This window comes from Equus asinus, chromosome 1 (genome assembly GCF_041296235.1).
Source record: "Equus asinus isolate D_3611 breed Donkey chromosome 1, EquAss-T2T_v2, whole genome shotgun sequence".
Lineage (NCBI taxonomy): Eukaryota > Metazoa > Chordata > Mammalia > Perissodactyla > Equidae > Equus > Equus asinus.
In genome coordinates, this window is record NC_091790.1 from 102,840,832 (window position 1) to 102,866,043 (window position 25,212).

A 25,212-nucleotide genomic window follows, 5' to 3' on the forward strand; every position below is an offset into this window, starting at 1 on the left:
ATCTCCTAGTATAGAAAGGTCATCCAATCACATTTGCAGAGAACCATGGTAGAAAGATGGGAAGTTCCTACAGATCAAAGGGAACAGAAGTATTAGGGGGCTGGAATATCAGATACATGTGGAAATTCATCAAGCTGTTTCTTACATGTCTGAAGAACTGTCTGGACCTCACCAGAGCAGGTACATATATCAGCGTAACTGATGCCTTGCTCACTCCCACGTGGTCTTCCAGTGTCCCGCCAGTCTCCTCTGAGTTCTCAGCTCTGGTTGTCTGGGCTGAAGCGGCACTGTAGGTTTCCATGATTGGCACCTTTATCCCTTGTAACTGGTGGGTTTTCTCTCTCCTTTCTGGCTCTGTTAAATCTCTCATTGGGTTACGAATATGACGTAAAAACCCCAAAACATGAAAACTTTCGGATCCCTTTCTAACAGGTCATCCTCTGAGGAACAGAGGCCCCTTCGCTCCCTGGATCGCCCAGAGACCCAGCTTCCTCAGACAGACAAGGGAAGCTGGACATCCACAGCCTTAGGTTGGCAAAACTTCCAGCTCCACGTGGGACCTGCGGGGATATTGGCAAGTCCCTGATGAAAAGCCTCAGTGGCAGATACAGCTGGAAGCTTGTGATGATAACTTGCTGACCCCCTACCTACATCTCAATTTAATAGGCTCGTTTCCTGCTCCTCATCACCCTTCGATTTGTATTTTGGACCCTCATTCATAAGCAGTTTTGTCTGGAGAATATCCCCTCATGGCGTAGCTTTCTAAGTTGCCAAGAATGAAAAATAGGCTTCTTTTTGGGAGGAGGGACAGAGAGGAGACCTAATTGATTACTGTTTTGTAATTGCTCCTTAAAGTGGCTGACAGAGTCTTTCATTTTCATTCTTTCTGCAGAGGATGAAAGTCCTGGACAGACCTATCACAGAGAGAGAAGAAACGCAGTCACTATGCAGCCACAGAATGTCCAGGGGCTTGGCAAGATCAGTGAGGAGCCTTCAACGTCTAGTGACGAGAGGGCCTCGCTGATCAAGAAGGAGATCCATGGGTCCCTGCCTCACCTGGCTGAGCCCTCCGTACCCTACCGGGGGGCCGTGTTTGCTATGGACCCCAGGAACGGTTACATGGAGCCCCACTACCGTAAGTGGTTCCTGCCCCGTGGCACTGTGTGTGTGTGTGTGTGTGTGTTTTCGCGCGTGCGCGCATGTGCTTGGGTGAATTACTTGACTTTATTAATATTTGGTATTAATTTATGCAAATGTTTAATTTCTTCTCCACTTTTCTTCTTACTCCTCCTCCATCCTGTCCATTCTTCTTTTTAGGGAGAGCCATTTTCTTACATCTCAAAGCAAGTCAGCCCTCAGTGGGGCTGCCTTCAGGAAGGTGTCCATCTGTGGCTGATCCACATGGACCTTTCCTGGGGACTAGAACCAATTTGCTCCACCCAAGTAGATGCCACGGGAAAATCAGTTGATAGGGGAGTCATTTAAGTGGGCTGCATTAACAGAAGTCTTTCCCAGCAGCTAGTCCCGTTTTTAATGATTTTTGCCTAATGGTTGAGGGGGAACAAATCTCTTTTAATGAATTGATGCTAAATTCCTTAATGCAGAAGAATTTTCTGCGTGTTCTACTTTCTTCTCTAACCAGCATACCGGAAACATCGGAAGCTCCTTTCCCAACACTAATAAAGTTTTGCAAATTAACTAGGATCCTGCACATAGGTATACGATGGTTTCCTCCGAAGGCAGAATATAAAGGAAAATATATAAGGGTTGGCTTTATTTCTGGCCTGTTTCTAGTTAAAAAATATAATTTGGTTGTGGAGTAATGAAGTTCGTATTGAGGTGGCAAAGCCTACAGCTCTTGATTGCAGATTTATCACCTTGCCAGGATACAGACTGGCCGTTTAACCTCCGTGGCTCCAATTCCAGAGATCCATGGAGCCCCAGAGAGGGGACTGGTTTGTGTTTCCCTTTTTCCACATCATTCAGAAATTTTAGTGTTTTAAGGCAAAAGGTCATTAGCCAGATGACTGATTAGTGAGGACAGCTGATTAGTGCATGTTTTTTTGCTCCAGAAAGTGCCCAGGATAAAAGCTAATTTCATCCCTTCATTAGTTGGCTGGCAGCAAAGGGGGAATGTTCCCTCATCAGGGTGCAGATCAAAGAGTCTGGAACAACCTGAACTCTCAGCAACTGCTTTTCCCCCCCGACCAGATTATATTGTTGGTGAAGAAGGAAGATACGTTATTTTTTTAAGGGGAGAGAGTTTTCTTAAAGTGGTCAGAAGCACGGAGGAAAAGCCTTTCTGGATTCTTCTAAGCTTTTCGAAAAGGCTTCAACTTCTCTATTTAAAAAGGGCTTGTCAGTCCTATGGCTGCTGTTGTTTTTACAACCACAGAAATAAGGAGGAGGTGCCGCGTGCATGTTTCTTTCCTCCCCTCATTAAGGTCTATTTCGTTTTATTTTATTTTTCTTTTCTTGTAGGAATGAGAGTTTAAAATAGTGTTGGTAGGGTTTTTTCTCCATGCACATTCCTCAATTTTCTACACATTATTTTTATTTATGCGTCTCCGTTAGATATCATCCATGCAGGAAATGTGATGGAATCTCTATACTTTGTACGTATATTAATATTCCCTGATAATATGCTTACTTTTTAAAAAGAATCAAGTCCAGATTATTAGCCACAAGCTCCTGCGTTGTTTTCGTCTTTATGTGTGAACACCTACTTTCCCCGTCTCATATTTATGATTTGTTTTTTATTCCAGATGCCCACTAATTAGTGGGGTACTTAATTGGTCAGGACAGCTGGCAAGTACTTCTTTTTTGGCTGACGGAAGTAGGCAGATGACCGTTAACTTTCTCTCTATGCCATTCAACTTGCAGCTTGCTCTTGGTCCATTTGTTCCAACGGTTTGCCCACTGAATCCTCTCCCCATCGTTTGAGGAGCTGGGCGCTCTGCACACCTGGGACCCTCGTCACCTCTTCAGCGGTCACTACTTGGGCCTCCCATGAGTATTAACTAGCACTGGGGCACTGGCGATCTCTTGGTGGGACGTGGAGCTCTTCGTTGTCACTTGCTTTAGAGGACATAGCACCAATAGGTTGGGTATTCTTCAGATTTTCCCGCTGAATTGTTCCAATCACTGTTAAAATTACATAACTTAGAAGCTATTTACATTGTCTATAACCAAATGGCAAATGCTATTTTGACCCACCATCCCAACGTACTTCCTAACTTGGTCCTAAATAAATGACTATCATTACATACATAATATGAACCAGGGGTCCGAGAGGTTACCCAGATTGACTCAGGGCTCAGGGCATTTGGGTTCAAGTTTTAGCTTTGCCACATACTGGCTGTGTGACCTTGGCCAAGTGTGCTGACTCCTCTGAGAATCACTTGGGAAATGTCGAAGAGGGGTCATAAGAAGACTGCCTGCCCTATGGTGTCTCGTGAGAAGTAAGTGAGACAGTGCAAACAAAATAAGGCATTCGGTGAAATCTCTGGCCCATGGCGAGTGCCTCCAAATTACTGTGGTGGTTGTTCTTCTCTGCCTCACTTTCCTCCTCTTCGTGTTTATACTTCCTTCTCTTCCTTCTCCTTCTCTTCCCGGCTCCCCCTCCTCCTCCTCATCACCATCATCGTCTGAATGTGATGAGTTCACAGTTGCAGTTGTGTTTCGTTCAGCGTAGACGGGCTTTTCTCTGCCACCCGCTCACCTGCCTCCCTGAGGTCAGCATCTCCTGTAAACACAGGTTAGAGATCGAGTGGATTGTAAACCTTAGGAAGAGGGTCGGTTGGTCAGGACCGGGCGCTGCGGCCTTCTGACATCGTCCTTTCTCTCTGAACCTTAGTGGATTGACTGTAATTTTTTTCTAGTTGGTAAGTAAAGAAATTTTAAAACTTTGTATGAGTTTGAGAAGTTTTGACATTTTAAATTCTTGGCAGCAAGTGTTTCATGTAACAAATATAAACTTAATACATTTGGAAAAATAAAACGTCCAGAATTATTCGTATTAAATAATTTAAAAATGTCCTCAACTGAGCCTCAAAAATTCACATAGGATATGACTTGACTTCTTCTAGAACCCTGTTGGGTTATTTAATCTTTTACCAGCACAATGAGTATGTTTTAGGTGCTTTATAAGAGAATGATCCACCTTACATGGATTTAATTATCCAGATAAAGCTAATGACTGATGTGATGTGAAAGTTGCTACATCTTTGAAGAATTTTTTAGTGAAGGAGAAAAGTGGCCTGTTCTCAAAATGAGACGTCAAAGCTTCGTCACGTTTCCTTACGTTGTCTCGGTCCTGCAGCGCTGTCCATAACACGAGTTCATTGCAGACCTTCGGGAGCTCAAAGGTCGGAAACATCTTTTGAGGCCATTCCCTTTTCCTTTGAGTCAGTTGCCAGCCCCGCCAGCCTGTGGAGAGAAAGGGCTCCCCTAATCGAGTGTAGCTGGGTGTGTGGACACTCACAGTCATGGCTACATTTCTCTGTGGTTGGAAAATGTCGACTTGCCAAGATGCCTAATTTGTGCTTCTATATATACGAACTTTGTATTTCTAAAGTGTGGGCAGGCTTCCTGTAAGACCGGAAAAGGGAAAATCGTTTTTTTCCCCTCAGAAGTACATCTGTAAACTTTTTATTGCACAAGACTTTATTATACTTGGGTATGCAATGCTGCATCTTCACAAATTGCAGTGAGGCGGGACTCAAAAGTATTTTAGGTTTTGTGGGTTTGACTTGAAAAAAGGAAAAGAAGAAAGAAATCCTGGGATGGGGCACTTCAAACATTTGCAACATGTGTTTGGAATAAAATGCACACAGGGGGCACTGGGGGGTGTTCGCTCACAAAGGGTAGCCAGGGATGGGCTGTATATCAAGGCAAGAAATAGACCTTCAAGCTGCATGGCACGGCCATGGTGTGGTGCTGACAGGCTCGCTGCTCCAGGATCACTCGTGCTTTATAATTGGGGAGAGTGTGGGAGGGGCCGGATTTGAGAGACCTGACCTGCTTGTGCTGGAGTCAGGATAAGGGCCCTCATCGCCTGCCCAGAGATCCCACAGCAGTTTCCTCCTGCCTCTGCTCCATCCGTAGCCAGGTGTTTCAAACCACCCTCACCGCCTGCTTTCGCTGACTGCCATGCATTTATTTTTCTATCAACTCGCAAAAGCGGGTGACATAATAGTTAAAGCATTCCGGTACCCCGGCCGACACTTAACTTTTATTCTCTTCCCTGTTACAGAAAACATGTGTCTCATTGTCTCCCGTCTCACTGTGAAGAGTCAAGTTTCCTAACCGTCTCTGCGGGGGTCTTTCTGGGGAGCTGTTGGATTCACTAGTCATGTCATATAGGGCCCCTGCTGCTTTTGTGAAAAGGGGTAGAAAGATGCCTCCTTTTCTAAAATTTCAGGTCTGTTTTACAGTTTTATAGTTGTGTGAAGACTGTTTTCCTTCTGCCCCCAACGGTTCCCAAGCGGTAATTCCTCCTGGAAAATATGATTCATTCCTCTGTGCACATGCTCTGATTGAAAACATACCACTGGTATTCTTCCTTATGTTTCCCAGCTCAGATGACAGAACTATTAGTTGCTAATTAGCAAAACCTGAAGAATTCGCTGAAAGGAAAGAAACGGAATTTTTAATTGGCTTGCATTTATTTTCCGTGGAAAGCTGATGTGCTGAGCCCGCTTGCATTTTTGTGTGCTAAAAAAAAAAAGTAAGTTTTTTTTTTCTACCTGTCTGTCTTTATGTCAGGTGACTTTCCATACTCCTTAGAAATACATCGAAAGCGAGTGGAAGAGAAGATGTGTATTTTCCATATTTAATAGGTGCACCTGCTCACATTCCTCTTCCTACTGGAGTGTCATCTGGAGACTGTGAAAGATAAAAATGCCTACAGGGCGCAAATGAACAGTTTGGCGTTGAGCAAACTGCAAAGGCGGTGACAGTTTCCTGAGCACACAGCTCCATTCTCATCCAGGCTGTCTTACCTCTTTGGAGAACAGTTGATGAGCCAAGCAGGAGCGTTTTGGGTTTTTTTTTCCCTTGAAAATTAGATTGTTTAACCAGAAAGACTGATACTGGGTCATACTCTGGGGGCTTTGCTGGGTGTCTTGCTTCCTGGGCTGTTAGTCTTGAGTTGTAGGGGCAACTGGAGTTGGGGAGATGCAAGCAAGTCTGGGAACCTTTGTAAAACTGTTATTCGTGAGCTTCAGAATAGCTCCCTGTTTATTCCTCTCTTTCTCTTAGAAATTCCATATGACGACCCATGCTTTCTTTAAACAACCAGGAGGTAATGTTTTAAGACTAGAAACAGGGAGCCGCTCCCATAGATTTTTAAAGAGCTACCTTGCAAGGTAACTCTGCAGAAAGTGGTAGAAATTTGGGGATGATTCTTAGGGTTCCAGATTCGACTCTTCCCACTGAATCTTGACTACGCTTCTACCTAATGTGACTGATTCTACGCATCGGTCTTGGGAGATAGCGAGTGAAAGTGGGAACCACTGTGGCATTTGGAAAAATTCGTTATTGATTTTATCCATTGGATTTGGGGATGTATTTATCAGAGGGGACCAGGGAGAAGCATAAAGGCCACCCAGGAGAGGGATAGAAAGAAAAGGCTAAGGGAGACGTGTTGTAGAGAAGATCAGTTGGCCGGTTGGTGCTCTGGCCAGCCCTCCTTCCTGGTGCCGCCCAGCGCAGTCCTCTCCTCAGGCATGTCAGGCTCGTTCTGGTCTGCTTCTCAGGTGTGGCCCAGCCTGGTCACTCTGCTTCTACTGTCGTTCCTCCTGGAATAGCTCTTTGCTTTCCTCCTCGCCTTCAAGTCCTACTTATTCTTCCATCTAAAGACTACTTCCTTTGAAAGTCTTAGGTTCCATCTTACAAGGATCTTTCCCTGCCCTGGACACCAAGTAGACGTGTAATTCTGCCTTTAAACACATCTCAGCCACGACCTTGTGTTGCCCATCTACGTTGGCCTAGTCCCTTTTAAAATAATGTGATAGTCCAGGGGCAGGGCTGAGGTCTTCTGTCCACCGGCATTCCTAGGCGGGCCTGGGAGGGCCCATTGACACTACTGTAGGGTAGAGAAGGGCTGACCCATTTGGTTGCTTGACCTCAGTCACACCAGAAGTGAAATTTGTCCAGAGCCTGTCAATCAGAGTGGGCTTCCTGGCAACCTGAAGAGACCCAAGCTCTCGCTTCCATTTTGTAATTGAGTTTAGTCACGCAAACTCCTATCCAAACTTAGTTCCCCAACCCTTTTTGAAAGCAGGCAGGGTTTAAAGTGTTTATGACACATTTATACATTATAAATTGTACATTTTTAAAGCATTAAAAATATTTGCTTCCGCGTACATATGGCACATTGAGAACTGCTGGGATTCCCTGACGGGGTCGATTGGGGTCCTTTGGAATAAGTTGGCAGTTTACTCACAGACTTGGGTGCGATCTTCATTTTAAGTGCTGTGAGATTAACGCAGGAGATCCGCCTCTCGCGTGCTTTGACGCCCATTTAAAATTGAACAGGTAGGTGTTTTTCCTGAAGTTAAGGTGAGCCTGGTATTTGTTTCCCCTTTTCCAAATTTCAGTGATTTGTCTTATCTGCAGTAACCTCTAGGCAATTCATGATTTCAGTAACATCTTTCCAGCTTTTTAGTGTCCAGGTGTGCATGTAATCCATGTTAACGGGAGCCTCCATCGACAGATCTATTGCAGATCATGAAACCAATTGTTTAAATAGTCCATATAATTATTTTCCTTTTCTAATTCGTCACCCACCCAACACAACTGGCAGTTTTTTCAGTTGCTCAGAGTTTCTTCTCCTCCCTGCCTCCCCCCTTCCCTCCTTCCTTCCTTCCTAGAGTAAATCATGAGAAACAGCAGCTCCTGCCGTTTCATAGCCACTGCTAACAGCTCTCGTCCCATTTTCTAACAGAGGCAATATTATCCTTGGCCCTCCTCCTTTTTCTTGTATAATTAAAGAATGCTACCTTTGATGTCTCTTGAAAGCTGCACCTCCTGTCCTGCTTCGGCTTTCTTGATCTTGTACCTAGAAATTTGTGCCATATCTTCATACCTCTTAGTGAGCGGGCAGGCATTTCTCTCTCTGTGCCTTTCACAGTTTGCTTGAGTAGAGGGTAACCGACCTGGCGTTTCGTTGCTCCGGCCTGCCTTCCTGTGTTCAGATAGAGTCCGGATTCGTGCCATTGTCTTTGAAAAGCATCCAATGTCCTCAGTCCTTTTCACTTTTACATTTGGGTCCTACTTTGGGTCTCTCCTAAAACGAATTGTTCTTATCTTCCTAATGTCTTCCTTTCTTTTTGGGGATCCACACTATTTTTTGTGTGTGTGGAAGATTAGCCCTGAGCTAACATCCGTTGCCAGTCCTCCTCTTTTTTGTTGATGAAGACTGGCCCTGAGCTGACATTGTGCCCATCTTCCTCTACTTTATACGTGGGATGCCTGCCACAGCATGGCTTGCAAAGTGGTGTGTAGGTCTGTACCCGGGATCTGAACCGGTGAACCCTGGGCCACCGAAGTGGAGAGAGTGAACTTAAGTGCTACACCACCAGGCTGGCCCCCAGGCTTTTTCTTTTAACCTCAGTTTTTGATGACTTTCTTCCTCTTTGGAACAAAATGAGGCAACTTCTTGATTCCTTCAGCTGTTCGTGTTCGTTGCTCATCTGTCAGTCGTTTGTTAGTTGAGCATGTGCTTCCTGAGTGTCTGCTAAGTGCTGACCAATGTGGGATAGAAAGACAAGGTCGCTGCTTCCATGGAGCTTCAGGCAGGTGGGACATTAGGACAAGCAGATAAGCCCGTGCAAAAGGGCCACACAGAGGATGTGTCAGAAGAGACAGATGCCAGGTCCTTCGGGAGCAGGGAACACACATACTTGACCCAGACTTGATGAATCCAGACGGCTTCTTGGAGGAAGTGACATCTGAACTATTCCCCGTGGTGGAGAAATAGAGAGGAACTTTTGCAAAGGCCTAGAGGCCAAAGGAAAAGCTGACAACTGTGAGGACCTGAGAGGATTCTGCATGGAGGGAGGAGCTCAGGTAGGGGAGTGGCGGGAGAAACGCTGAGAGGCTGCAGGCCAGCAGGCTTCCTGGAGCTGTTCCTCCTCTACATTAATTCAGGGCGAGCATGAGACCGGTTTCGTGCCTTTTGCATATGTTAACAGATCTTTGGGGAGCTATGTTTCCCATCACTAACACAGAGTTTCTTTGTCACAGAGTTTAACTCACCTCCTCCTTCGGATTTGCCAGTGTGTGATTGCTCTCCCCAGCCCCCCCCAACTTCCCTGGCTGCCTGCTCTTCACTGGTCCTCATGTACATGCTGCAGCTTCCCCTGGGTAGCGTGTCATAATTTCCCGTGAAGACAACAAAATCTATTTCTACTTCTCAAACTGCTGAGCTTTTCTGTACCAGATAAGCCTGCTAGTCACGATACCTTGGTCTCAATGTACAAATTGCAAACATTGAGAAAGAAGTATGGCTTCATTTCCAGTGAATTAAGAGTATTCTCTATCAAGACATGTTTTAACTTCAAAATATAATTTTCACAATTTAAAAAATCCTTGAGTTTCATTTTATTAGAAAATTCGCAAATCTGCTAATATCAGTCAAACTAGAGAAATTGTGCAGAGGGCCCACGGCGGGGCTGGGAATAGGGGCCAGAAATAACAAAGTGAAATTCAGCTGGGAAATCCAGTAGCTAATACAGCTGGGGGAAAACGAGAACAAAGACGTCCAGTGGTGGGATAAGCCTGCAATCCGGCTTGGACAGAAGGAGTCTGAGGGAAGATGGTGGGACCCCCGAGGAGGAGACCGGTCCTCTCGGTGGGGGGCTGTGGGGCTAATCAGCGGACATTGTGCAGGTCAGAGGAAGCCGGCTCTAGGAGGCTGGGTGTTTACACGCCCACTGGAGGGGCCGCAGATCTGCATCCTGATTGTGTTCCTGACTTGTGAGTGGGATAAAAGGAGGCGCCCGGCTCCTAGTTTAGAGAGGATCAGGAAAGCGTGAGTCTGGGGGCGCTGGGAATCACACAGCACCTCTTGTTTCGGTTTGCTTTTGTGGAGTAAACTTGCTTTCAAATTCAGCAAGTTTTCAAATTTCCTCCCCATCCCTGTTTTTCCACTTTACGTAAAGAACGTCATTGTCCCCCCACCCCTCCTCCCGCCAGATCTTTGATGCCATGGATCTCACACTCAGCTTCTGTGATCCCAACTTGGCTAGACAAATACGACCAAGTAGGTAGACCGTTTTGATCAAAGTGCAGTTTACTTCTGCATTTAACATACCTGTGGCTGTGGGGTGATTTTTTTCTGGAGCCTCTTTTGTCTTTAATGATGTTTTCAGTGCAGTTTGTGTCCACCCCGTTCCACAAACTGATGATATCGAGAGACAGTTGATGAGCCGTCGGAGGCACCTGAGTGCTCTGGGGCACCAGTACCTCTGATCGCATGCTGGTGTGACATGCTTTAGTCTTACTCCATTGGGTACATGAAGCGTGATATTTATTCTCAGTTCAGAAATTCCATGTGGTATTTGAGAGCCTGCCTAGGTCCTGAGGGGTCAGCATTTGCAAGACCGATCGGGTCTGTGCTCTTGTGGAGCTGACATTCCAGCCAGAGGGGGCACATGCCAAACACCTGGGCAGAGATGTTGACGAGACAAGAAGCTGGTGCTTGGAGTCCACTAAGACAGGTGGTGTCCTAGGGAGAGGCTCGGGGTGGAGAAATGTGCCTTAGAGTGGGTGAGCAGAGCAGGGAAGGCCTCGCTCAGAGATGTCTTTGCAGCCGAGACCCAAATGAGAAAAAAGAGCCTTGGGAAAATCTAAGGGGAGAGTGTTCCACTTCCAGAGTGGAATTTGTGGGTTCACTGTGCCAAGTCCAGGAGCAGAGAGAAGCCTAGTGTGGTGGACCGGTGAGGGGTGGGACAGTTGGGGGCGAGGCGATGGGGGGACCCCCAATGAAAAGCCAACGGAGGGAGTGACGTGATTTGATTTTTGAGGAATGTCATTCTGGCTGGTGGCTGGGGTGTGGGCACTGTCATAAGGGGGCGGAGGATAGAGCTGGGGAGGTGACTCAGCGGGCTTTGTAGTAGCCCGGTTTGGAAATGGTCCCCCTCTCTTAGAATGATAGCCAGCAGAAATTACACCCTTTCCCTGTGCCGCATATCATGCAGCTGGCTTTGCTCTTGAATTCATCCAATCCCCACAGCAGCCTGAACGCATCATGATTTTCCACATTGACAGACGAGGAAACTGAAGTCCAGTAAGGCTACGCTGTCCATTTTCACATGGTTCAGAAGTGGCCAAAGCAAGGTTTGAACCCACATAGTTTGGCTCCCAAGCTCAAATTCTTAACCCATGCCCTGTAACAGCTGAGACTTCAAAATGGCATCCACACTTGTGCAAAGGCCTGGCCAGGAGGGCAGTGGTTTCGGCTCAGCCCCATTGGCGGGAGCTCGGGAACTCTGCCGGAACCGGGTGGTGGTGTTGCCAATGGTGATGGGCAAGGGCTTGGAGGCCCTTGGGAGGGCGGGCTGACTGCCACTCGTGTCTCAGGCTCAGGTTAGCGGGTGCAGCATGGGGGAGTGCAGCTGGGCTCCGTGCTGCCTCTGGAGTCGCTGTCCCACGCTTTGCTGCATGGAAGGGAAGGAGAAATTGCTTTCCCGCTGATAATCTCCCAAGCAATGGGAAGTTACCTATGACTTCGTTATGGGAAGGCCTCCCAGTCCTCTCTGGGCCCCTCTGTTTTGGGGGGATGAGCGTGTGGGGAAGCAGTGACAGTCACCACAACAGGCCCTCAGGGCAGCACTTACCGTCTACCCGGTGCTGGGGTAAGGGCCCTGTTACGTGATCTCGTTTAGTTTTCACGCAGAGCCATTTGGCACCGGAGTTAGCTGAGATCCAGGAGGACCTTGCTCAGGATGCCGGTTTGAGTCTGGACTCCACCGCCGAGGGTTTGGGAGCGAGCCAGGGAGGCCCCATGTGCATTGCTCTCCTACTTATCTCATTAAACTTTGTCGCCCTACCGTGTCCCTGTTCCCCCCAAATCTGCAGTGGCTTTTGGGGCACAACCCGTTTGTTTGGATCAAAGATTGATTCATTATGTGAACTCTCGATGCTGAAGGGCAGCCTGTGTGAGGAATTGGAGCTTTCACATGTCAACAGAAGAATGCAGCATCTGGCCCCACCTTGGCCTTGTCTGGGGCCAGCTCCTCCAGCTGCCCAGAGGCCACTGCGATCCCTCACCTGTCCCCCTGTGTGACACACAGGGCAGCAGACCACCCTGCCCCACCCAGCGGAGGAAGTGGCAGAGAGAGAGCACCCTTCCTCTTTATAAGTATACTTGGAATGTTTATAGCAGCGAGACAGAGAGAGAACACAAGCCTTTTTGCACCAAGGCATCTTAGTGTCCCGCTAATATAGGCAGTTCCTGGTCTCCTGGCGTTGGTGTTTCAGATCAACCGAAAGGATCTTGGGGAGAAACAGTTAAGCGTGATTAAGGGGCTGGAGGAATGATTTATGAGGAAAGATGAAAAGGACTGAATATGGATAACAGCCAGTGCAGGCTGAAGAGACACATGGCATCTCGAATAAAGGAATAGATGCTAAGGAGGCACAAGACGGAGAAGAAAAGGTGTGAAGACCATCAGGGAGCAGACCAGTAAGATCCGTTTCTCTCAGGACCTGCAGGCAGCACCGTTTGCTTTCAAGACTGAGGTGAGCATCAGACGCCGTCTGCATAAAGTTATGTTTCAGGAGACGGATCTGACCGAGATATATCAGGATCTGGTAATAAGTTCCAAGTTCTAACAAGGCTCCCACTGTATCGGGAAAATAAGAAAAGTTAACGCTAAGACTTTTATAAGTGACTGTGATCCCCTGAGATGCTTATAACTAGAACAGTCTAAAAATTATGGAAAATTATTATAAGGCTTTTAGAGAAGGCAGTGGGCTGACTTCTTACTTATTTTTGTTGATTCCCAAACATTAATTTAGCGCCACACACAATAGAAATAAAAAGTATGACCCTGGCTCTTGATTTTATATTTCGGGGTGGGACCGCATGAAACAACACATGAAAACAATTAAGTAACATATCTACAAGTATAAAATAGCAGGATGAAAGGCCCGACCTGGGTCTGGGGAGGGCGGCTTCCGATTCCAGGGGGGGTTTCCAAGAGTGCTCTGACTCCATGGCGAGTTTAAATCCAGTATGAAATTTCTCCTAATTAACATTTCCCTTCTTCTTTCCAAATAGCAAATTTATGGACTCTGAGAAATTCACATAACACATATGCCAATGCTGCCTTTTCTTTCTGCCTGATCCGTTCCAGCCATGATTAACTTTCATGTCTGACTTTCATTAATTTATGAGGACTTCTGAACTGCAATCTGAAATGCTCCCCAGAATTTTAGACTTTTTGGGGGCACATTTCATATTAGTTGGCCACGACCCTTGCTAATATTTCAGCCAAGCATGTGAGTTTATTGCTGTCTAATAACCCCCCCAGGGCCCTCTGGTTACGTGTGCTTGCACGCACTGTCGTGGCCCCAGGGGCGGGCACAGTTACGTCTGTCAGTGCTGGTTTCACTGTGCTTCCCATCCGATCCATCAAAGCTGAGCGTCCTCAGTGGATCTTGTCCAGCACATAGTTCCTGCCCTTCAAGTCTAATAAGCTCATAAGTAATAGGTTTTTGGGGGTTTTATAGGCATGCCCTCTGATCTAGGGTGGGTAAAAGTTTCATCTGTCATTTTTGTGTACTACAGAGACTGCCGAAAATTCTCATCTTCTTTCTTCCCATCCTCACAGTAACAAGAAGCTGAGTCTAGGGCATGAAATGTTCCAGTGCGGTTTTCCGTCATTCACACTAGATTTTTCTTAAATATCTATATTTACATGCTTGGTTATTCGAATTTAATATTTCACTTTGGTGACCATATGTTCTTACTGTCCGGGAGTTCGGGCGCCAGACTGCGGGACTGTAGTCTAGCCCAGGAATGGCAGAGGCCAGTGGTCAGCCCCTGGGACTGTCTCCCCCATGCAGGAAAAGAGTTTGGAGACCTCTGCCTTATAATTCCTCTTTGGAAATCTGCTCCAATAGGATATTCTAAAAACATCTTTTCTTCCTGGTAACAGTGCAGCCTTGTTCCTTTGATGCCAGTCTCTTGCTATTAATCTTTAGGTTTTCTGAAGTTTCTCTCTCATAATGAGCCAGGTGAGAATGACTCTAAGGCATAGATTTTTTGCTGCTGCTTTCTGTCCAGAGTATTAAGACTCCAATTAGAAGCTCTATTAAACAGAGCTTGATATTAGGGCAGAGTCTGGCCCCTCTTCTGAGAAGAGTCGAGATCCTACAGGGTGACGAGGTGCTGTTGATGCGTGAGCTCTCCTGTCACATGAATCCCCTACGTGAGTGTGTGGAGGGGACTCAGTGGGGTCAGGAGTGAGCCTGGCTTCAGACTGGCTCAGAAGCTCTGTGGGCTGCATGTGTAATTGACCTTTGGAGTTAATGAACCTGGAGGCATCAGCAATAGTGATTGTGTGTCGTATCCTTACTTGTCCTTATTTAGCTAATAATAGCTGAGACCAAGGTAAAATATTTGTTTCAGTGGACTTGCTTCATTTGAATGCCAGCCTAGTTTTGCCAAGAGCCAAGGTAGAAATAGGAGCATTCCAAGAAGTGGAGCTTTGTTTGCTTTTCCCTAAAGTCTGATGCATCAGTAACATGTTTTTAAGTTTTCTTTATATTTTTAAAGAATTTTATATTGTATTTCTAATTTTTTTTTTCTTTTGGAGATTAATATTCAAGGTGGCCTTTCTGTGTTCTGAAATTGTGGGAGAGGCTTTTGGTCCTGGGGATGGTAATGGTGGGACATGGGGACGTGCCAAGAATTAAATGGATAGGGTGCTGGGTGAAGATTCTTGTGTTCTTCTGGAGCTCATTTTGTTTTAAACACCTTTTAGGATCTTCTTCTAGTCTCAGCTAAATGCCTTACAAAATCAGCCTGTTAATATTGGCTCCTCTCTGTCAAGTGGTCAGATTTAGTTAACAATTAGAACTGATGTTCTAAGGGTGCCAGAATGTGAAGCTGGGGAAAGCTGAGTCAGATACAAAAAGTTCTCTCCTGGAAGCTGATCATAGAAGCCGAACTATTTTTTCGTATATGATGGTTACTTGATTACTCCAATATTCGTTTATTTTCTTCTAGAAAAGATTCCGAAAGAAACTTTGAAGTTCGCTTTATAATTTAACATTTTATTGAAGTTCTATTGGTACGTAGCACATGCTCATTTCGACAAATCAAAAAGTGCAAGGAGCTTAGGACGGAAGGCTAATGTCGCCCCATCCTTCGTGCTCCAGCCCCAGTCCCAAGTACAATTTTCGAAATTTCTGTTTAATTCTTTTGGTAGACAGCCATCACAGCTTCAGAATGTGCTTGTACCTTTATTTCTTGACTTATCCACTCCAGATATTTTTCATTCAATACAATTTATTGACTCTTCAATATGAGAGTCAACCTTTCATTTTCTGACCCTGTGCCCTTCTCTCCTTTCAATATTGATATGTTCTTGTTATTATTCTTTGTCTAATGGTTATTTTTAGAACTTTAAAGAATATCTTAAACCTCTATTTCTTTCCTTCATCAACTTTTCCTAGTAGCTTTTGATTTTCTGGTTCAAGAGATGAGCATGTTAGGTGCCCCCGACTCCCCTCCCATGTCCTGGAGCCACAATTTCTATCACACTGTCAACGTTGTCAGTGCCTCCATGATATCGTATGATCGGCACCGCATCTGCTATGTTTTTGTCATAGGTTGACTTTAAAGGTTGAAAATCACTGAAGCATCTACAGCCCTACAGCTGGGGAAATTCTCCTCCACCTCAGACCAGCAAAATGTTAGGATCGCACCTGCCGCTTTGTGGGTCCAGCGTTCGAATCCTTATGTCACGCGACAGGGATGTGTCTGGCATTCAGAACAAGCGGTTCCTCTATTCTTCCGCTCTCTTAATTGCTTCCATATGTACTGTAGGGCTGCTTCGTAGTTGCTGTAGCTTTTCCTCTACTGTTTGCTTTTATAACATCCTTACATTTCTTCCCCCAGCCTCCCAACCATATCTTTTGTACTTAAGGAAGTGCCCAGCTTTCCTGGACCCTTCATTCTCCCAAGCGATCTGGACCCTGTGTCCCGGGACACCCCTTCACGACCATCCAGACTGGATCCACTGTTTCTTGGGTCTTATGACGTTGTCATTCTTAGTTTATTTTCCTGCTTCGCTGGAGTACATCAAGTAACATCTTAACAACAGAGGAGGTACACTTTCTGAGTTCTTGCCTGTGTGAAATATCTTTATTCTGCCCTTGCTTTTGTTTGATAGTTTAATTAGAATTCTAACTTAAAAAACCTGTTAAGGGGCTGGCCCCATGGCAAAGTGGTTGCGTTCGTGCGCTCTGCTTCAGCGGCTCAGGGTTTTGCTGAGTCAGATCCTGGGTGTGGACACGGCCCGGCTCATCAAGCCATGCTGAGGCTGCGTCCCACACAGCACAGCCAGAGGCACTCACAACTAGAGTATACAGCTATGTACTGGGGGGCTTTGGGGGAAAGAATAAGAAAAAAACAAAAGATAAAAAGAAGATTGGCAATGATGTTAGCTCAGGTGCCAATCTTTAAAAAACAAACAAACAAACAAAAACACCAACCTGTTAACATCCAATGTTGTAGATGGGAAATCTGATACCTGTTTGATTTGTATGCCTTTGTAAGTGGTTTCTCTTTCCTCTCTGGAAATGTTTGGGATCTTTTAACTCTTAGTGGTCTGAAAGCATGTCCCTAGATGTAGGTATTTTAAATATTTAATTTTCGTTCATTCTGCTTATCACTTGCTGGCCCATTCCAATCTGAAGGTGCAGTCTTATCTCTGGGATCATTCATATTCTATGACATCTTTAATCATTTTGCCCACCCTGTTTTCTCTGTTCATTCCTTCTGGGACTCTGCTCAGTTGAGCGTTAGACCTCCTGAGTTGTTTCTTTGTGTCTCTTTCCTTTTCTCTCACATTCTCCATCTGTTTGCTTTCAGTTCTATGTTTTGGGACGTTTCCTTGAATTCATTTTTCAGTGCTTGTATTGATATTTTAATTTCAGCCACCATATTTTTAATTTCTAAGAGCTTATAAAAATTCTTTTATGGCTCCGTTAGCATCTCGTTCTTCCCTTTCATCTGTAATACTTTCTCAAAACCCTCGAAAAGTTTCCTCCAGGGTTAGGTTTTTTGTTTATTTCGGTCATTCTCCTTTATGTCCTTCCTTCTTCTCATAAGCCTAGTGATACTGGGTGTCTGTTAGTGTTAAAGCTGTGGGGAAGGAGGGTACCCTAGTTTCCTCTGCTTAGGTTTATATAAGGAGGCTTACTTTTCTCATAGTGAGCATCCTGACAATACATAGCTATTGGCAGGATTTCCTTTAGGGCCCTCCACATGCCAGGATGAGGAGGGCTTGATTCTGAGGAGTGGTGAGAACCAGTGTTCCTTGAGCACCGATCAGGGGTCACACCAACCTTGCAGGACTGATGCTGGAGGAAGGAGCTGGCATAGCTCTTGTGGGGAGTGCATTTGAGAGCTGAGAGAGAGAGAAGCCTCCAAAACCCATGCTGAATTTGCTTTCCCAGGACAGTTCATTCAGTTTTTTGAAGACGAGGCATAAAGATGTTGCTCAGCAGAATGCCAGTGCAGGTGTGCATGGCTGTGCATGGCTGGCACAGGTGTTCCGTGTAAAGATCTGCCCAGCCAAAGACTTCTTGGGTGGACTGGCTGCCACCTCTTTCTCTGCTCCCTTAAAGAATAGTCTAGGCTGCTGCTTCTCTACAGGCCTCAGTTGTAATTCCAGTCTCATCTACTCTGTATGTTGCAGAAATTGGTTGAAGTTTCTTGCTCTGATTTTATTTATTTCATTGACCATGTTGAGAGTACAGGCTCTAGTGCCAGACTGCCTGGGTTCAAATCCTGGTTCTGCCACTTCTAACGATGTGGTCGTGGGCAAGTTACTCAGCCTTTCTGAGCCTCTGTTTTCTCATCTCTACAATGGGATAATAGCAGCACCTGCTTCATAGGCCTGTTCTGAGGATTGAATTATTAATATAAATAAAGCTCTCAGAAGTGCCTAGCACAAAGTATGTACTCACTAAATTTTATTATTTGTTAATATTTATATCATTACTATAACATCTGCTTCCATCTTTTTATTTCAGAGAGGTCTTCAGACGGATGGGCGAGAAATGTGTTTGCTCAGCCTGTCTTCTTCAGCTGGAAGTGATAAGTTAAATATTTTGCATTTTTGGTATATGGCACAAAGACCTAGAGTCAGTTAAAATTAGGATCCAGTCTCAGCTCTGTCACCTTCTGACGGTGTGACCTGGAGCAAGCACTTATCTCTGGTTTCCTCACCTTTAAAATGGGCACCACGGGGCTGGCCCCATGGGCAAGTGGTTAAGTTCAGACGCTCTGCTTTGGCAGCCCAGGGTTCACTGGGTCGGATCCTGGGCGTGGACCCAGCACTGCTCATCAGGCCATGCTGTGGCAGTATCCACATAGAAGAACTAGAATGACTTACAACAAGGATATACAACTATGTACTGGGGCTTTGGGGAGAAAAAAAAAAAAAAGAGGAGGATTGTCAACAGATAGCTCAGGGCCAATCTACCTCACCAAAAAGCATACCTTTAAAAAAAAAATGGGGCCCTAATGGTGACCTCTTAGGGTGGGAACAGGAACTAAATGAGAGATTTTGCTAAAACACCTAGCAATCAGCTTCCCTTCTGGGAACGGTCCATGATGGTCACAGTTACTCTCACCTCTCGGATGCCTCGGTTCTCACTCTAAAGGAAGGTCCCCACACACTGTGGGGGAGGTGGAGGAGTGGGGGAGGCAGGTGTGGCTCAAGGACCGTCCTCTCACATCCAGGATCTCTTGATGCTATTGAATCCTTCTTTGTAATTTTCTTTACTCTTAGCTTTTAGAATGTATTTTATTCTCTTTATGATTTTACAAATTTGAGAAGTTTGCTAATAATGGAATTTAACCATAAGAACTGGGAAAAGCCATACCTGGATAAAAACTGGGCATGATAATTGTGTCATATTTTATGGACTAACATACAAAAATTAAAGAGTACAACTTCCCAAAGGCAATTATTATCTTGGCCAAAAAGTCTTTAAAAAGTCTTACTCCTTCCCACTGGAAAGGCTAGTCTTTCATTTCCTGAGCAAAGTTTCCCCTCTTTTATTTTTTTACCCACATAGACTTAAAAAAATAAAGCAACTAGTATAGTGTCTCAGTAGAAATTTAAATTAAATACTTCAACTCTGGCTGATGTCATAACAAACAGTTAATATGCATGATATCATCAAGTTCTATCTTAAATTGAGTGTTCATTTACTGTACACTTTGCTACATAGAAAAGTTTTTCTCCCAACATCTGTATGTGTGTTCCCATTATATGTGTCTGTTTCCTTTGGTTTTATATCTTTTTTGCATATTAAGTATACTTTACAGTAATTGGCTAATACACCCGGTTTTTAATTTGTTTTTTTGACATGGTCCATTTTAATGTCACCATTAAAGAATCCTCAACTTGGAGAAATTGATAATATTGTATAAACTTATTTTGTTTTTAAATTGGAAAAGTTATTTTCAGCATGTCCCAAGTCCTATTAGGGTTTAAAGATTTTAGGTTGGCGCTGTGTTGTATTTATTTTTCCACTGTTCCATTGTGGAAAGTGGCCATGTTTAAGAGCTGGGCAGAGTGAACTGTGGGGATGCTCGTGTGCTGTATCGAAGGTACCACAGTCTGCGAAGGGTTTTACAAGTCAGATCTCATTGGGAAGAGGGAGGTGAGTAGATTTACGAGCTTTGAACACACGCTGCCCGCCTCACATGAAGTAAATGTCAGTGTGTTGCTTTTTTCAGTCGTGCGTCCCTGAAGAACGTGTAATGGGCTGTAGTGTTAGGAAAGAACTCTTTAGCGCAGCTTGGAAAGAAGAGCATAAGGCCGTGTGTCTGCTTAGAGCCCGGGAGCAGTGGTCCACTCCTTGCAGTGTCCTACAGGCCCAAGTTGAAAAGGCTCCTTACTGGAAGGGCTGCGTGCAATAGGGAGCCATGGCAGAAAGGGGAAGATAGGCTGTCCATCGGAGAACAAGACAGTGTGGTTGGAAGCAGGTGAAAGATTGAAAATCTGAAAATTCAAACTGAAGGAGCTGGGATAGCCCAGAGCTGGTGAGGCCAAGCTGGTGCAGAGAGGGTGAGGGGGTGAGGCTGCGTCAAGGCCGGGATCGGGACTCATCCTCCTCCTTGTGTTTTCCTTTGGTGTCCTCACTCTTTTGGGCTGGAGGCGGTCCTGTAAGCCAGAACCAAGAAGACCACAGCTTCCCAGCCCTTCACACTGACCCTTTTCCTTTTCTGAATGAATGGTTTTTGGAGCTCAGACCAGAACCCAGACCAGAGGGTGGCTATGGGAGCAGTAACAGAATTGCTCGTTTATTTCAGGTGAGAGAGATACTTTTGTGAAGTTTTTAAATATTGTACAGACAGAACACAAGACTGTGATACACCGTAGGATAGGGAGGTTATATGACTTTTTACAAAACAAACATCATATAGCTGACTTTGTTTCCTTTTCCCTTTGGCTACCAGGAAACTCAGATTTAAATTTGCTGCTCAGCATTCTAACTCTTTTGGATCTATGGCCTGCGTGTTTCCTATTTCACTTTCTCTAGCTCTTGACCAACTAGACTGTTTGCTACCAGATTTTTATTTAGTTATCATTTTCTACCTTTTCACATGAGCTCTTTAATGCAGCCTGAAATCTTTAGCGAAATAGGGCAAGGTATTAAAGCAATACCACTCCTAATCAGTCAGTAAAGGAGTGTTAGAATTTCACTAGATGTGAGAAACAGACACTTAAGTGAGTATTATTTAAGCAATATGTAGAGACAGACTCGTGTGACAGCATAAGGCAGTTGTTGAGAAATCTTGTCTTGAATGAATTTGGATCCCAGCGGTGTGCCCTCCCCTTAAATGGCAGACCTTTTCAGAGAAACACAGACACCCTCCTTCCTCCCAGTATGATTTGGAAATGTCAGATGCTTCAGCCTCTGAGAAAGGCCCCAGAGGGAAGGAGTTCAGGTCTTAAACTTTTCTCACCAGCGGTATCTGTGTGTGTGTAATAGTTCTCTCTCCTGTCATCTTTTTTTTTTTTTTTAATCCTTTTAAGTTGAATCAGGCTTGGGACATTTGCTTGTCATCATTCTTTTTTTCCAGTCCCAATGTGCAGGCACTTGGTAAGCATGTTTTAATATTTTAGAATTTGTATTCCTCCTGTTAAGAAAGGAGATTATTAATCAGGTTCCGTAGGATCATTCCTGTCTTGTCAAGTTATCTCAGAGAGGCAGCTTTGGTGTCTTGGCTTCGAGCGCCATCGAACCGCATTGTAAAGCCTCTCCACGTAAATGCCGTCTAGTTCGACTCTCACAAATAAGAGGCTTGTCTCCTGAGGATGGTTCCATATTACGGGCGGAGTATAATCCTTAACATTGTTTTTCCTTGCTTTCAAATGGCTGGGGACAGTCAGTCAGGAGAGAGAAGTCCCTTTGTTTCATGTCGTGTGCGTGGCAGGGGAAGAATGTAGCGGGGCAGAAGACGAAGAAAGACATAAAAGGATCTTAGCTCAAGGAGGTCAGATCCATCAGAGGCTTAGCGCTGCCTTCAAAGATGCCGGGGACAGGTGGCAGTTCGAGACAATCAGAGCGGCCGCGTCCGCCGCAGCTGAGATAAGCGATCCTGCAGCAGCCTGCTATCTGGTGCCCGCCTGCTTTGATGTAACTCTGCTAGCAAGACTTTGGGGAGCAGGCGACTGCCTTCCTCCGCGATAGGCTGCTGTTGTTCAGCTTTTTAAGGTCTCATTACAGGGCTCCTGGAGGATTAATCCTCTTTAAGGTTTACATGGCCTGGTTTTGTCCAGAGGCCCAGCCAGGGATCGTGGTGCCACCTGTACAAGGCCCGTGGCAGCCCCTCTCTTTCCCTCTTCCCTCTCCAGCTTTCTGATGTGGAAGCTCAAACCTTCGGCCCCCTCTGCTTCCTTTTCTGGCCGTGGCTGAGTTTGTGTTGTGCTCCGGAGGCAGCGAATCATTAGCACTAACTTGTCAGCTTCTGTTACTCATCTATCCTGCTCTTTAGGTTTCTTTTTTTTTTTTTAGGAAGATTAGCCCTGAGCTAACATCTGCTGCCAGTCCTCCTCTTTTTGCTGAGGAAGACTGGCGCTGAGCTAACATCCGTGCCCATCTTCCTCCACTTTATATGTGGGATGCCTGCCACAGCATGGCTTGATGAGTGGTGCCATGTCTGCACCCGGGCGCTGAACCAGTGAACTCTGGGCCGCCAAAGCGGAATGTGTGCATGTAACTGCTGCGCCACTGGGCCGGCCCCTAGGTTTTTGATATACATATTTTTTCACTGTATTCCTCATCTACTTTATCCCTTTAAGAAATCACGATATTGCTTGGCTCTAATACGGGTTGGTGAATTCTTTGAACCATTGCCCTGAAAAACACACTCTTTGCAAGAAAGGTGTCACAGGTGAACCAAGGAAAACATCCATTTGCATAAATGACATCTATTTGGAACACTTAATTTAAAAAATGAATTCTTTCAATGAACAAGCCAAACTTAAGTTTTATTACGTTTGCTGTTTTAAATAATCCCATTAGTTAGAAAATAAGAAGTTGCAGCTTTTTATTTTGGACTTTAACACTCAAAATAGCAACTAAACAAAACTGTCTCCTGAATTTCAGAAATAAACTTCATCCTGACACTTTGAACTTTCGATTGAACAAAGCGTTTCACAAACCCTCCAGTGGAGCTTGAAGGGGGCGGGGGGGTACTTTGAGGCACGAGTGTGACAGGAGCAGGTGGAGGAGTGACTTTTGGTCCAGAGATGTGATGCCACGCTCAGCTTCCTGTGCTTGGAGACGGGGACAGTTGTGGGAAATAATAGTTGGACATGGGGGCTTCTGGTTCCTTCGTCAGTGGTTCAGGGTGACTTTCGTTGTCAGTGACTGAAAGATAATCACCATCAAACGACTGCCTTCACCCAGCTTTCTCAAGTCAGTCTGGTTCCAAAGAGGGGCATTTGGGTCTCAAGAAGCACCAGAACGGGTCCTTGATCCCAGAGTCAGTGTCGTCCACACGTTAGTTTTGTGCAGGTCAGAGTCTTTCAAAATTGAAGTAATCTTTAAAATAACAACAGAAGCAAGCAAAGCCCCCGCAGTCAATTTAGTGAAGGAAAAGATGGAGTCACAGGGACCCCCGGACATCGTAGAGATAAGCATGTGCTTAGGCTTTAAACTTCTGCGACAGATTGTTCTGTTGAATGTTTACATTGATTGAAACTTACCCAGTTACCAAAAGGGAAAATCACCCCCCAACACAGCATTTTTTCTGGGCGTGACTCTCCTCCTCCCACAAGCAAGACCGGCGGGGGGGGGGAGAGGCCGTTTGGGGGGTGTCACACAGAGAGCGATGACTTGCTGGGCTTCAGGGGCCTTGCTTCTGAGGGTGACTCTTGAAACTGTACCTTCAGAACTAACCATGTGGTCCTTGTGTAGCCAGGTAGAATTCTGACGTCACCGCAGACCTCCTAAATTAGAATTTCCAGAAACTGAGTCTGGGATTCTGTGTTTTTAATAACTTTTTTTTTTTTTGAAGGAAGATTAGCTCTGAGCTAACATCTGCTTCCAATCCTCCTTTTTTTGCTGAGGAAGACTGGCCCTAAGCTAATATCCATGCCCATCTTCCTCTACTTTATATGTGGGACGCCTACCACAGCATGGCTTGTCAAGCGGTGCCATGTACGCACCCGGGATCCAAACCGGTGAACCCCGGGCCGCCAAAGCAGAACATGCACACTTAACTGCTGCGCCACTGGGCTGGCCCCTGTTTTTAATAACTTTTTATACAATACAGTGTGACAACCACTGCTTTAAGAGTTAAAAGTCAGATGTCAATCTCAATTTCTATAAATTCCCAGTTGGTCAACACTTAGCTTTTCTGACTTAAAAAGATCCTGTAAGTTTGCTCACCTGATTGTTTTACATTATATCCCTATTTGATTATACTTCTGATAGTTGCTTAAATACAAATTTGAATACTTATGATGAAATCAATGTACTTTCCCTATGTGGTAAAGGAGGTCAGATATCAAATTACTTGTTGCTGTGGAGGATTTTTATTTATTGTTTCCCAAGTATTGTGTCTAAACTGAATTAGCAACAGGCAGTAAGGATAATTCGTACAATTAGGTTTTTGTGTATCTGAATTTCTTTTTAGGGAATAGAAATATACACTTTTGTATGCATTTTAATGCATATATATTTGGATGTGTGTTGTCAGCAAAAACACAGACCTTACTAAATGTGAAAATACTGTCATTTGTTAGAATAACCACCAAATTTATGAATTGTTTTTCTGTTGTTACTTTTTTGGTCAAGACTTTGCACTTCTTTTAAAGTAAGGTCTTAACACTGAGATTACCAAATTCAGGATATGGAAATGTTGGTGGAGCTTGATTATCTTCAGAAATGGGGAAATAGAGGCATGATTGGTGAAAAAAGTTGGCCTGGTCTGTCCAATGACCCCATCAGAGTGGAAGCCGTTACTTAAAGAGCTGGTTAACACCTACTTCAGATACAGATATTTAAAATAAATGCCATAATGGGCTTGCCGATTAGTTTTCCTTGATAGGAATGCTAATAAACACTGAAACTGGAGAGGTGTGAAATAAACTTGGAAGTTTGGAGTAGTACAAGTTTAGTATTTAATATCCAGATTGATCCTTTTGTCCATTTTGTTCGGAAGGTCTAAAAGACACTTTTGTTTGTTCTGGTAAAAATATTCCCCATTCAGTCATTTTTCACCCGACTGCAGGTTCTGTTGAAATATGATCATCAGAAAGTGTGATGTCTCTTCTGATTCATCATTTGCTAGATAGGGGATTAGTAAGCTTGGATTTCCGGTGTCAGTTTGAATAGCTAATCATCTTTTGAAATACACCAGTTTTATGCGTGCTTCTACTAAAGGAAATGTGGTACTGGTAACTTGGTTGCTTGGGGGAAAATCAGGTGTAATTTTGGAAT

The 25,212-nt window shown here is 44.9% G+C and overlaps 1 protein-coding gene across 4 annotated transcripts in view; it reads left to right on the forward strand.

The window, feature by feature from the left end:
* Window positions 1–25,212, forward strand: part of GLI3 (GLI family zinc finger 3) — a 264,358-nt gene that overhangs the window by 85,032 nt on the left and 154,114 nt on the right. For all 4 annotated transcript variants that reach the window (XM_070504496.1, XM_070504497.1, XM_070504498.1 and 1 more), the window contains one exon: window positions 893–1,135. In XM_070504496.1, the coding sequence (XP_070360597.1) occupies window positions 893–1,135 (243 nt within the window). The remainder of the gene's footprint in view (window positions 1–892; window positions 1,136–25,212) is intronic.